The sequence below is a fragment of the Bufo bufo genome, chromosome 3 (assembly GCF_905171765.1).
Source record: "Bufo bufo chromosome 3, aBufBuf1.1, whole genome shotgun sequence".
NCBI classification, from domain to species: Eukaryota; Metazoa; Chordata; class Amphibia; order Anura; family Bufonidae; genus Bufo; species Bufo bufo.
Genome location: NC_053391.1, coordinates 546,173,706 through 546,188,692, shown reverse-complemented (window position 1 = coordinate 546,188,692; position 14,987 = coordinate 546,173,706). Strand labels below are relative to the sequence as shown.

Here is a 14,987-nt window from a genome sequence, read left to right as displayed (position 1 = left end):
CCTGCGGGGATTAAAGCCAGTTTGGGTTAAAAACTGGACCATCTTAGGGTCCACATTGGGGGTTTCACAAACCTTGTTTGGGACAAGGGGGCGTGGGCACTCCGCCCTCAATTTGTTACGTGTCTCCTTAGACAGGGGCTTTCTAACCCTGTCCTCCAAATAACGAGCCACATGTGGGGTGGGCAACCACTCCGCTGACCTCGGGTGATGTAAGCTGTCTGGGTCAAATAAGGGTTCGCCCAAAGGGTCCGTAAGGGAAGTAAGAGCCGACACATTGGCCTCCAGGGCCGCACTAGTTGACGGGCGTGACAGAGGGGCTTCAGATACGAAATCCTCATCTTCCACTAGGACCCCCTCAAGGTCAACATCAGAGGCACTCTGGCCGTCACTCAAAGCCTCCTCCTCGGACTCAAACTCTGAGTCGGAACTAGGGACGGGCTGAGCCCGAGCGGACTTCCAGGGGCGCGCTTTTTCCGCCTGGTGCGGGCAGGCTCTTTTGCGTGAACTAAGCACGCCATCCTTTGATAGAGCTAAGCTATCAGATCTAGTATTTCTGGAGGCATCAGTGGCAGGAGGGATAGGGGCAGGGGTCTGAGACCTTAGTGCTTGGAAGATAGACTGGGTGATAATGGAGGACATGGAGCCCATAGCATTACTAATAGCATCCGCAATAGATTGCTGCAAGGCAGAAGACTGGGGCAGAGCAGGAGAGGGGCTGGCAATGGTACCTGCCGGGGCAGGGGTAGGCACCAAAGCAGAGAAAACCTGCAAGGAGGAAGGCACAGAGGGGGAGACCTGCGCAGGCAAAGACATGGTGGGAGTTAGTCACTCCAGGAGATAAACAGTACCGGAATGACCGCAGCGATATTAGCAACTGATGGTAAGATAGCGCCGATGAGGAGACTCCGCCCCCGGCGCTCGCGGGAACAAGGACAACCACGCCCCCCTCGCGGCAAACACTATGAAGCCGCGCAGAAGAGATGACCAAGATGGCGCCCGAGAATCCCGGAGCCGCCGAGAGGACGGGAGCAGCAGCCGAAATCTCGCAACTCGCGAGATTTCGGGAAGAGGAGCGCACGGAGCTTGAACCAAGAAGCAATGGCGCCGGAGGCGCCGAGGTAAGCTAGACAAAGGAAGGGGGGGAAGCGGCCAGATACAAGAAATCCCGCCCAGGGAATTAACCCCAGGGGATAAAGAAAAACCAGGGGGAGAAAGCAGAAACAAAGGGCAATAAAACAATATAAATATACAGTTAGAAATACCGGAAAAATATGGGAACTAAAACCCAAACCCCCCTGAAGTAACAAAATCCTCGGAAAAAAGCAATAAAAATGGGGTATAAAAAACGATAGGTCTGTGCCATAACGTTATACTTATCTGCCATGGACAGCAGCAAAGAAAGAGGAAGAGTTTCGGTGCGAGGTTCTATTTATGGACTGGACTGTGGGAGGGGTTACCCCTTGTTGGGATGGTATGTTGGTTTATTTTTTGTGGGTTTTTTCTTTGCTGCTGTGGATTTCAGTAAAGAATGAGATTGCAATATGAGCCTCCGGGTCGTGACATAAAATTGGGTGTCATCAGCATAGAGATGGTACTAACAAACAAACCTGTTGATGTTCTGTCTGATTGCAGCTTTGTAAAGAAAAATGCCTGAGCCTTCATCTTCCGTTGTGTTTGAGGGTGGCCCAACTATCACCTATTAGATGGTCGCCTGGTCACACTGAAATCAGCATGTTCAGCCAACATTTATATAATGTGTATGGCCACCTTTAGTTTTACCTTTATGCTGCATGCTGCATGATGCTGCCATGTCAGACTATAGCATATACAGTTGCAAGAAAAAGTATGTGAACCCTTTGGAATGATATGGATTTCTGCACAAATTGGTCGTAAAATGTGATTTGATCTTCATCTAAGTCGCAACAATAGACAATCACAGTCTGCTTAAACTAATAACACACAAATAATTAAATGTTACCATGTTTTTATTGAACACACCATGTAAACATTCACAGTGCAGGTGGAAAAAGTATGTGAACCCCTAGACCAGTGTTTCCCAACCAGTGTGCCTCCAGCTGTTGCAAAACTACAACTCCCAGCCAACTGGAGTCCAATCAATGAGATGAGATTGGAGGTGTTGGTTACAGCTGCCCTGCCCTATAAAAAAAACACACACCAGTTCTGGGTTGGCTTTTTACAAGAAGCATTGGCTGATGTGAATGATGCCTCGCACAAAAGAGCTCTCAGAAGACCTACGATTAAAAATTGTTGACTTGCATAAAGATGGAAAGGGTTATAAAAGTATCTCCAAAAGCCTTGCTGTTCATCAGTCCACGGTAAGACAAATTGTCTATAAATGGAGAAAGTTCAGCACTGCTGCTACTCTCCCTAGGAGTGGCCGTCCTGTAAAGATGACTGCAAGAGCACAGCGCAGACTGCTCAATGAGGTCAAGAAGAATCCTAGAGTGTCAGGTAAAGACTTACAAAAGTCTCTGGCATATGCTAACATCCCTGTTAGTGAATCTACGATACGTAAAACACTAAACAAGAATGGATTTCATGGGAGGATACCACAGAGGAAGCCACTGCTGTCCAAAAAAAACATTGCTACACGTTAACAGTTTGCACAAGAGCACCTGGATGTTCCACAGCAGTACTGGCAAAATATTCTGTGGACAGATTAAACCAAAGTTGAGTTGTTTGGAAGAAACACACATCACTATGTGTGAAGAAAAAGAGGCACAGCACACCAACATCAAAACCTCATCCCAATTGTGAAGTATGGTGGTGGGGGCATCATGGTTTGGTGCTGCTTTGCTGCGTCAGGGCCTGGACGGATTGCTATCATAGAAGGAAAAATGAATTCCCAGGTGTATCAAGACATTTTGCAGGAGAACTTAAGGCCATCTGTCCACCAGCTGAAGCTCAACAGAAGATGGGTGTTGAAACAGGACAACGACCAAAAGCATAGAAGTAAATCAACAACAGAATGGCTTAAACAGAAGAAAATACGCCTTCTGGAGTGACCCAGTCAGAGTCCTGACCTCAAACCGATTGAGATGCTGTGGCATGACCTCAAGAAAGCGATTCACACCAGACATCCCAAGAATATTGCTGAACTGAAACAGTTCTGTAAAGAGGAATGGTCAAGAATTACTCCTGACCGATGTGCACGTCTGATCTGCAACTACAGGAAACGTTTGGTTGAAGTTATTGCTGCCAAAGTAGGTTCAACCAGTTATTAAATCCAAGGGTTCACATACTTTTTCCACCTGCACAGTGAATGTTTACATGGTGTGTTCAATAAAAACATGGTAACATTTAATTCTTTGTGTGTTATTAGTTTAAGCAGACTGCGATTGTCTATTGTTGTGACTTAGATGATCAGATCACATTTTATGACCAATTTGTGCAGAAATCCATATCATTCCAAAGGGTTCACATACTTTTTCTTGCAACTGTATATGCCTTGGATTTGATGATCAGTAACTTTTTTTTCCTAATATGTTTTTGAAGGAATCAAAAGATAACCTCATCCACTTGACTAGAGTAGTAGTTCCATAATTAAGCCAAAGGATGCTTCAACGTAATATAACATGTTTGTGCTGAAAGGAAACCTGATTAAAGGCAAGAAAATGATGCTGTGTAAAATTGACCTGAAACCATCAATCTCAAAGTCTTAGGAATTTGCATTAATGCCAGAATCAAATTATTCATCTCTCAGTTTGCCTTGTCTGTTCTGGAAAATAATATTTAGATATTTTGATCCTCGCCCTGGAGACAGGCTGTTCTGTTCCTTTTGAATTGTGCTTTGAGAAAAAAGGCATTTACTTTTCCGAAATAGACGTCTACAACTGGGTCATAAGAATAGATAAGGTTATTCTGAGGGGTCGCTAACAGAATGGCAAGGCCTTATCTGTCTACAGGACACACACATGAGGAATAATGATGGCATATAAGGAATTGTAGAAGCTTTTGCATTTGTCATATACACTTGTAAAGCTATTGAATTCTTCTTCATATCTGTAGTTCAGGGGCAAGTTGCAAGAGATGGGAAATGTCAACTAGTGTCTTGAGTTTCTCTCAATTCCCTGGCCAGAGTATTTCATAGGCACCCATGTCTAATGCCATGCCAGCCAGCCCCACCAACAAGTTATGCCACCAACACTTGCTCATTGATCCCTCTATGGATACGTTTGGGGTTCATCTGGCTGCCTCAGGTGCTAGGGACTCCAGCCAGACTAGCGAGAGTTATGGGTGAGGTGGCATGGATAGACATCTGGAGAGTGGCACACCCGAGCATACTCCAGCCATGCAGCTCACCACCACTCTTGGCCGCATAGATTATATTATAGCCAGTAACAAGTGAGCAAGTGAATTTATTTTTGCACATACTGTATATAGTGCCAAGTTTCTCAGATTCTGGCCATGTCTGATAATGTTTACAAGTATATCACTTGGTCTCTTATATGCAGCAAATTGCTATTTAAATGTATTGGTACTCAAATGGAATATGTAAATTCAGACAGTTTCAGTTTCACAGAATGCTCGTAAGTATCACTCAAGAAAAAGCTGATGAGTTGAGCTGCATATGACATAGAAATAAATTACGGCAATACATCATGTTTCAAGGGTCAAACATTGCTAAATTATTTTCTGGGTTTTAATATCTTGCTTTAATAATGCTGTTAAGCAGTCTTCTAAACAAGTCCTCTCTGGGAGGCAAATGATCATTTTGTGCCCATTAGATGATACTTTACTGCTTGCAATTTCCCAGACAAGAGCCTCCTTTGAATACATGATTACCACATTGCGTATACCTAGATCCTAAGTTCCCACCTAGAACAGCCTGTCAGTTGGGTGCAGCAAATGGAAATGAGGCAGGTGAAACATCTGCATAGCTTGCACATAGTCCTTCAGAAATGTTAAACTGAGATTCATTAGGTTTCTACCAGTGAGGAAATTGCTAATTGTCTATTCAGTTAAGTACTTAAACTTTAAAACATATTGGAAAGTTTAAATACCATTCACATTCAGAAAAATGGTCGTACGTGTTCCTGTGTTAACGAGAAATCTGTTCTGTGTACCAAGAACTTTTACCGTCTGCTTCATGCAGCTGTTCTTTTTCTACAGCCCTGGAGGGGCTTAACATATATGTCTGCTCTCATGTAGGTCATCACTCTGCAATGCTAGTCTAGGAGAAATGTAGGTTTGTAGATTTTAGCCCCAAATTACTGATACAAAAATTGCTATGAAAAAGCATAGATAAGGGTTCTGTGTTTTTCTTTTTGGTTTTTTTTGTTAGAAGGCAAGATTTCTGGAATATGCTACTAAGTATTAGCTAGCTGTTTGTAAAGCACCTACGCATTTCACAGCTTTGGTTGCATTTCGTTCTCTCAAATCTGTCCCTTCCACCATGATACTTGGCATCTAATTTTCACATCTCGACACATACTAAAAAAGAAAACAGAGAGGAACACATCTGGTGTATGTATGCATATCTGGAGAATATGTCTATCAACATAAAGCCCTATTGCACCCCACGTTTTTATCTGATGACAAGATCATTGCAAATTAATGATAATTTCAGATTTTTTTGGTATGTTTTTACCTTTATTCAGACAGGCCTTTACTGTTAAGAATGAAAAGTGTAGTATGCAAACAATGAATATGGCTAAAGCGTGTGAACGCATTAACGTGAAGGTTGAATAGAGCAATGGTGGCCATGTCATATTAATAAAAATGATCTACAATATTTATTCTGCCTCATATGTTGAGCTAGATAGTTTTTCTCCTGGGGCCTTAACAGTGAGAGGATATTATGTCTAACTGCAATCTGGGGAAGTTGCATCTGTTTTGATGTACAATACATACTTGACCTAATGCCCTTGACAAGATCAACCTGAATCGATTGTATTCTACTTCTCACAGTGTTGCTTGCTTCCAAGGTGTTGTACCCAGAGCGCTACATACAGTAACTAGACGAGCGTACTGTATACCAGTCTTTTTTCACCAATACATTGGTATGATTAACAGCAGAACACTCTCATCTGTTCACTCCACTAGTGTAAAACCCTCTCCCCAAAGTCCTGGATGATAGTAGAGCGGAAGTCTAATGAAAGCAGAGCACCTAAGGGAACAAATAGTTAATATACAAATGTGGTTCAAGTGTCAGGTAAAATTTGATCCCATGTTCCTCGTGCCAGTCATCTTGTTAAGCCAAAAGATCTCTCATGACTTTAAAAGACTTGGTTTTCACAGTATCGTAAGCAGTCACTTGTTATAGGGGTTCTCCAGGAATTAAGAAAATGAAAATAGTAAATATTACTTTATTATAAATGTATTCCCAAATACCTTTCATTAGTTATAATGGCTCGTTTTGTCTAGGGAGCATTGATTAGGAGAAACAAAATGGCCGCTGTCCTATTAGTGCACACAAAACCTATCCTAGTCACACAGGAGGACAAGTTACTTCACAACACTGAGGTAAAGAGCTGCCTCATCCTCCTCTCTGCTTTGCTTGTCAGTGATTATGATCCTGAATACAGCTGATAAGATCTTCAGCTGAATCTCTGTGGGAATGGAGTTCATGAGGAGACATGAAGTACAGAGGATGGACAGGACAAAGTGTGGTAATGGAGACTGCATACAAGTGCTGCTGCTTATTTAGCCACATCTGCTTATGAACTCCATTCCTACAGAGATTCAGCTGATGACCATATTAAACTGTATTCAGGATAATAATCCCTGACAAGTATAGAGGATGAGGCAGCTCTATAGCTCAGTGTTGTGAAGTAACTTAACCTGCTGTGTGATTGGGACAGGTTCTGTGTGTACTAATAGAACAGTGGCCATTTTGTTTTTCCTAATATTTGCTCCCTAAACAAAACAAACCACTATAACTAATGTAAGGTATTTGGGAATATATTTATAATTAAGTAATATTTAAGTATTTTAATTTTCTTAATTCCTGGATAACCCCTTGAAGTGAGGTAGACCAGAAGGCAGCTATTTTCCCTCTTAAAACTGCACTAGAATAGTGTTGTTAGGTTTTTATAATAAGAAGCTGTGGGTTGGGGCTGAGAGAGGAGTAGTAGATTACTACATTGGGTGTTGGTAGAAAGTGGGTGATGCTTAAAACCACATTAGCATTAAATATCTTCAGAGAATAAAAGAAACAATTGATTTACTGAGGGTCATTATTGGCAGTGTAGTAGCATGAAAAGTACTGATTAAATGAATGTCACTACACTTGACTCTTATTAATTGAGACTTTCTTCTGTAACTAATCACTTAGAAGATTTTGATGTGAAGTGTTTAAGTGTATGTAAATGAAAGTATTGGACGCTTGAGGGACTCAGTTTCAACAATAAAACCATGTAAGTACAAAAGACACATGACTGGGTGACTATGGATGAAGTCTTTACGTGTTTGATCCATAGGACCCGCATGTGTCTTTATTTTGCTTTCTCTGGAATGACCACAACATAAATTGCTTGTCTTGTTTGACTTCCTTGTTCACTGAAGTTGAGCAGATTGTGGCCGTTTTCAACGCTTCCTCCAGACAAAAAGCATGGGACCATTTCTCCAAAGCCCAGCGCAAGAATATTGACATGTGGCGGAAGCACTGCGAGGTGGGTGTCTTTGTTACCATTATATCCATCGCTTTCATCACAAAGTGAACATTTCTGGGGTGAATGGAGAGTGTGTGGTCCGCTAGGAAAAAGAAGGTGGGTTTAAGACATCTAATGCTCTGCACATTATCATGACATGAGATGTATTTTCTGTGTTGGACGATGACGTGAAGACCATTCAACTTAAACTTCTGGAGGCCAAGCAGGTTTGTGAGACCACCATTAAGCTTTTTACAGTATGCCTGATATTGAATGGTTATGCAGTACTCTATAAAGTTCTGGTAAAATGCTGTATGATAAAAATGCAAACATATGCAGATTCTTAATGAGCAATCTCACCTGTTTTTATTTACTTATACCCAAATCAGCAATTAATTGTCTTTATTTCTTAGAAAAAAAAATGCGATACACTTCTTGTTTAAAGAGGACCACATCAGCCCGCAACTACAACCCGTCACAAATACCTTTATGGTTTTCTTGCTCAAGTTTCCATTCATGTTAATTGTAAATTTGTGTTCCATATGCAAATTGTGCCTTTAAAGGTATGGGGGGGGTGGAGCTCCCACCACAAGTCAAGCTTGCCATGCCCCCGGACAGCTGCTTCACTGCTGGATCTATAAACCAGCAGACATCAGACGTGAGACACCCAAAATCCTGCACAAGCACTGTTAGCAATTATTCTTGGTTCCTGCAGTTTGTCCTGATGCAGTCTCTTTGGCTTCAGAGGCTCACTGCGCAAGCGCCACATCTCGGGACCACGCACACCTTGGAATGTGGTGCTTGCTCAGTGAGCCTCTGAAGCCAAAGAGACTGCAGCTTGTCTGACAGCAACAGTGAAGAGACTTGGTAGTGAAAGCACCATCATGCCCTTGACCTCCATCACAATTTGCGAGGGGCACGCGTGATATATAAACGTTTTTCAACAAAAATAAAAACAGCACTTTACAATTAACATCATTGAGGACTTGAGCAAAAAAACTATAAGGTACTTGTGGCAGTTGGGGGAGGGGGCTGATATGGTGGTGACAGGTTCTCTTTATTATCCTTCTATTGTATACCACACCACATTGTTATGCCTGAAACTTTCTATGCATGATTGTCGTGGTTATTCTGTATCTACAGTGTTTCATCTGCATATGTCTGTGAATGCATGTGGTTTAATTAGCCTTCACATTGATAAATTTGAGTGTATTTCGTTATACGCTTTACTTTTTACGGTCACCCAGTTTCCATTTGCTGTTCAGCAACTGCTTTTACTTTTGAACCCGAATATTAACAGGTAAGTACAATGTCTTTTGGCTTTATTAAATAGTTTTTACACTTTACCTCTCTGATATTTGTTTTGGTTTAATTGAACACAAGGTGTAATCAGTTATGTCCTCTTAAAGAACTATCACAAGAATATGCTGTCGCTTATTGATCAGTGAGGGTCCGACATCTCAGACCCCACTAATTGCTAGCGTGAAGATGCTGAAGAGCCTTGAGGAGCACTATAACTCCTTCAGAATTTTTTCCTGCACAAAGCAGTGGCTGTTCTGGCACTGTGCTAAAACTGTAATGGGCTGATAGGACCCACACTGATCCTAGCCATATCCCACAATAAAAAAACTAAAACATTATTTCACTATTAGTCCCATTTAGTCATCACATAGATATGTCCTATGTGTTGATCCAGTAACACAGACACACTGACATCCATGGGTCAAATGATGTGTTGACTGAGAATTAGCCCATGGATGCCTTACATAGGACTGCTGGTCCTTGGGCTAAACCATTCTATTGTGTGGTCAACTGCACTCATAAAAAAGGTATGTGAGCAGAATGTTAAATACATGGATATCAGAAAAAATTATGTTTTCTAGTTCTATAAAGAAATGAACACTGGATTACCCCTTTAACTGACCAAGAGTAGATCACGAAGCCCGAAGTTTTTCAATTGGCCTTTGAGTTTCTTCAGCTCATGGGTGTAGACATTATAACCAGAATGAAAAAGTGAATTTTATACATTGCTGGCTTTATGTAGAGAGCTAGAAAACAATATTTTTTTATTTATGTTCAGTGTGTTTATTGCTATTATACCACCCTTCTGTTCTACATTAATGGATTATTATTATTTTTTTTGGGGGGGGGGGGGGACGTAAAAAAAAAAATCTTTACATGGCATCACATTGAACAGCTCTCATCCATGAATTTATAGAGTATCAAATATTCATAGAATGAGTAAGGACATCAACGTAAGATAGTAATGAACATAAAAAGACACATAAGTTGCCCAAACCGTGCCATTTCTCATTAAAATGGTAAGAAAGGTGCATATTGTATTTTTCTTTATACAATCTTTTTATTGACAATGGAGTATAGAAGAAAATACATATACGAAATCACGTTGGTGTTTTTCTCCCTTCCGCTCCAGCTTTGCATGCACCGTTGTAGTCACTTATTAATTATTAAATCTCAATTTTCCTTTGAAGGGAATTCAGCAAATAAGATGGGCTGGTATTTCAGGAAAATTCTGTTTGCTACATTTATATTAGGAAGGCTAGGGCTTCAGGCCACTGTGCCTCAAGATGCCATTTAATAGGCCTTTGAACATTCATTAGAGCCTTCTCTGGCAGTGTTCACCGAATAACAGGAATAAGTCTTGTGGGAGCACCTTCTGCATTTTTCATGGGAATTGCTGTGACATTTGTCACATAATAAAAGCTATATGTGGAGCGTATTGGGATTCTGCTCACGTGACTTAAAAGACGCCAAACTGCAAGTCTCTCTGGGGAGCGAGGCCTTTGTCAGGAGAAAAATTAGATGTCAACAAGGTGAAAAGCTGCATGCTGCATTCCTACATTAAACCTGGCAGCATTATTAGGAGCAAATGAGATGGTATCAGCTTTCTGTGTCTCTGCACCTTCTAAAGTGAAGCCACTACATTATGTCTGCCCTGTTGCTTTGCTTTATGGACCGCGTTCCTCACAGTCCACTTCATGTGTCTTACTGCATCCCTCTAAAGCAGTGATACTTCTCTCACAAGGACGAGGCTACTCATCTAAGGTCTATCACTGGGACAGGAGACTACTTCGAGAACTCTGTGTCCTCCGAATTTGTGCCTTAAAAGGGTAGCTGCTTTTCTAGGGCTATTTAGTTTTATTTTTTTTTTTTATTTTATTTTTTATCTACTACTATATTATTCACAGGTGGACTATACACATTATTGACGTAATATTAGACATCACATTTTGATTTCACTTTTGGGCACAATTTGTAAGTGGGTTTAAAATAATTTAATGTTTTTTTTTTAATAAAATTTTTTTTTGTTTAGTCCCCCCCCCTACAAATAGCACCACTTTTGTCCTCCCCATTCACATGAAGTTGCAATATTGGGCACAAAACACACACAGATTTATTAAGACTGCCCAAAAGGGGGGAAAAAAAGTCTTATTTTCCCATAGCAATCAGTCAGAGCTCCTCTTTCATTTCTTAAGCAGCTCGGGTAAAATGAAAGAGGAGCTGTGATTGGTTGCCATATGCATCAAAGGTACATTTTTTTTTCTGATAGATTTGATAAATGAGACCCATTTTTCATATCTCAGCAATACATCCTTAGTTCGAAAATCCCATATACTAAAATTTCCCTCCCGGGTTGTAGAATAATGTAATGTATATGTTTAAGACAGTAGATAGTAACGAAGATTTATCAAAATTGGTGTAATGGAAAACAGACTTAGTTGCTAATAGCACCCAATCAGATTCCACCTTTCATTTTTCAGAGTTGCTTTGGAAAATGAAAGGTGGAATCATCAGTCATATTTAGATTTATTTGCATGCTAAATTGAACAACAGACAAAAAGTTTCTGCTATCTTATTTCCTAGCACTATTACTTTCATGTTATCAACAGTTGCTAACCGTTCGGGAGAGATTATTTTCGTAAAGCGTCTGCATTAAAATAGCACGTCTTTCAATTCTGTATTTGTCTATATGCTATATGGAAACGCATCGTCCTTACGTTGATCTTATTGATGAGAGTTGACGTTGTGCTAACCCGCTTTTTCCCATCCCATTAATGTGTAGTTGTTTGTAGTGCTCAGGAATGAAATCGGTGATAATTGTAAACTTTCAGGATCAGCCATCACAACGCTCGTCTGACAGTCAATGATGTGAATTTATTATTTGTTCCTGTATTTTATCATTTCTTGCAGGAACTGCGAAATGCACAAAGCGAGCAGCTAATGGGCATCCGACGAGAAGAGGAGATGGAAATGTCTGACGATGAGAGCAGTGATATCCCTAACAAGAAAGCCAGAGTGGAAGAGTCAGGTGAGAAACTCCAGCATACAGTATATACATTACTATGGAGTTAATGGACTCTACATAAAGTAATATAAAAAAATTAAAAGTTTTGCAATACATTATCTGAGGCATACCTACACCTTTAAAATATGTTCACCTTGCTCCAGAATAAGTGTAAAATCTTTCCCTCCAAAGGTCTCCTGTTTCTTCCAGTCCTGTGACAGTAGGTGTCGGACTTGTCTCCAGAGCTTCAGTCTGTTCTCCCGCTTGTGTGATTGCATTACCGTGTTCCTAAGCTCTACTTCCTTCTCATATCTGTCAGGCAGTAGGGGTGCACTCTCATTGTCACGCCCCTCCTGTTGCTATTGGTTACAGTAAAACACAAGGAAATTGTAGCTCTTCAGTAATGTCATTGAAGAGGAAGGTCCTTGCATCTGGATGTGCCCTTTAACAATATCTGAATAAGGTATAGAACTGGCCAAAAACATAAGATTAATGTCAGCCAAACCATCAGCGGGACTGGCCGACAAACCAACCATCTAATGTGTACGGAGGCCTATCGGCACTCCCTCGATGGCAAATGTTAAATGAGTGTTTGAACGTGAAGTCTGTGGCCAACTTAGGTTAGTGTCACATCTGTGTCGGAGGTTTCATTAAAAAAATAATTAGTGCAGAATGCAGTGTTATTTTTTTTCTGGTAAAATGGCATGAACCCAATGGGAAACCATTGTCAATAGGGCACTGCCAGTGTCTATATTGTAATGATCTGGCATCGTGGTGATTTTAGTTTTTTTTGTTCATATGACCAAGAAGGGGAATGGGGATGCAGAGGTTAAAGGGCATCTGTCAGCAGATTTGTACCTATGACAATGGCTGACCTGTTGTATGTGCGCTTGGCAGCTGAAGGCATTTGTGTTGGTCCCATGTTCATATGTGTCCGCATTGCTAGGAAAAAGCTTTAATATATGCAAATGAGCCTCTAGAAGAAACAGGGGCATTGCCATTACACAAAATGGAGCCTCCACGTGTAACGGCAACACCCCCCTTTCTCCAAAAGACTCATTTGCATATATTTAAACTTTCTTTTTCTCAGCAATGCGGGCACATATGAACACGGGACCAACACAGATGTGTTCAGCTGCCAAGTGCACATGTAACAGGTCAGCCAGTGTCATAGGTACAAATCTGCTGACATATGCCCTTAAACCAAGCGTTAAGCTGCACTCACAGGCTGGAACTAAAACACTTAACAGTACCAGGGAAATAAAATATTTTCTGTAGACAAACCTAGTACTTTTGTTCTATACTGCTCTAGAACACACACCCTGGCCTTTCTTTAGTTTCACTTTGATGTCTTCTTTTCTGTCTATGTCACAGTTGTGAGTTATGTGATATTTATTGCCCTATCAGATATCTGAAATAATAGTGCCTTTATCCTGGACCAGATCAAAGAACAATATACACCATCATACTTTATAGCTAATGTATTCTAGTTGGGATATAAAGTTGTCGAAGTTAAACATTTTCCTTCACTTAATTTATTTGTCCTTTCGAGGGGTTGATTGAGAGCGTCATTGAGTATCTTACATAGCGCTGATACGTTGCTTGCCCTTGCAAGGCCTTTGTATTTGATTATTTTATGAAAGTTACTATGGTGTGAATATGGCTTTGCAATACCTTACCAAGTGCATTACCTTCTCACAATGGCTTTGGAGGAACTGTATGCAGTCATCTAATTACTTTTCAAAGTCATAGTGCAGATAATGTGTGATACGGCAGCCTATATATAATACACTGAGCTCATCTCACACATTACAAAAATGACTCTTGCAATGAGGCAATTGAGAAGAATAGCAGTGAAAGTCTCATCGCTCCCATTTCCCTGAGATTGGGAGGTAGCCGGATCCAGTGTTCTAATTCTGCAGCGTCAATGCTATTATATAGATTACATTTGTTATGTTTTTAGACTGATAAGGTTTTATGTGGGATCATTACATAGGATGATTGATGTAATCCCTTTTTCTTAACAGGCTTTTAGAATACAGAAGCATTTTTTTATGCAATAAGCGACCAAGTTGCTATGGGAAATGCTATAGCAACCTAACATCTTCCCAGAGCCAGGCAGCCACTTGTGACAGCAGTCTAAATTTACATTTATTTTACTGTCATTTTACCAACGCTCCTAGTATTTCATTTTGACATGCTGTTGAAATATACTTTTTTTTTTTTTTTGGGCTGTCCCAGAGTAAAATTATCAGTGCATTGTAATGGAGAAAATACTGTTGTACTGGAGGCACAATATACACATTCACAATACGCGTACGAGCAGCATAACCATAGATAGCTGTGACAATTATCAGGATATGTGACAAAAGCTGCACAATTGCAGTGCGACTATGATGCACTCGGGGATTTTTATATATATTTTGTTACTGCGGTAGGAATAAAATAAAGTTGATCATAAAAAAAATGCATTTGCTAACCGATTATATATAAATAGCACAGCAAGTTCTTTCATTTTATATAATGTGATTTGCTGCTGCTGTACATATATCATGGTAATGTAGTATTTTTGTAATATACAATAAAACTTCTCCAACGATATAAGGCTCTGTTCCAGCAGGGTTCGCTTGATTTTTGATGATAAGGATATTCGAGGCTGCAGCTCTATTTTTCCCAATCAAAATTACTGGAACCTTACAGACCCAATGATATGTCTGTCATAGAAGCCCTGAATGGGAAACCTGCCTACGTATGCAAGTGGTAGATAATGTATCCTTGCATAAGGCCTTTATGCACACGAACGTATTTCGTTTCCGTGTCCATTCCTATTTTTCTTGCGGATTGGATGAGCACCCATTCATTTTAATGGGTCCGCAAAAAATGCGGACAGCACACAGTGTGCTGTCCGCATTCTTATGTCCATTCCGTACCCCCGCCAAAAATATAGAGCATGTCCTATTCTTGTCCGTTATGTGGACAAAGATAGGCATTATTACAATGGATCCGCAAAAAAACAGATGCAACATGGATGTCACATGGACACCATCCGTATTTTTTGCGGACCGCAA

General features: G+C 40.6%; 1 protein-coding gene across 3 annotated transcripts in view; it reads left to right on the top strand.

Annotated features, from left to right (window-relative positions):
* Nucleotides 1-14,987, top strand: part of ENOX1 (ecto-NOX disulfide-thiol exchanger 1) — a 475,770-nt gene that overhangs the window by 380,143 nt on the left and 80,640 nt on the right. For all 3 annotated transcript variants that reach the window (XM_040425425.1, XM_040425426.1, XM_040425424.1), the window contains 2 exons: nt 7,528-7,634; nt 11,826-11,943. In XM_040425425.1, coding sequence (XP_040281359.1) covers nt 7,528-7,634; nt 11,826-11,943 — 225 coding nt within the window. The remainder of the gene's footprint in view (nt 1-7,527; nt 7,635-11,825; nt 11,944-14,987) is intronic.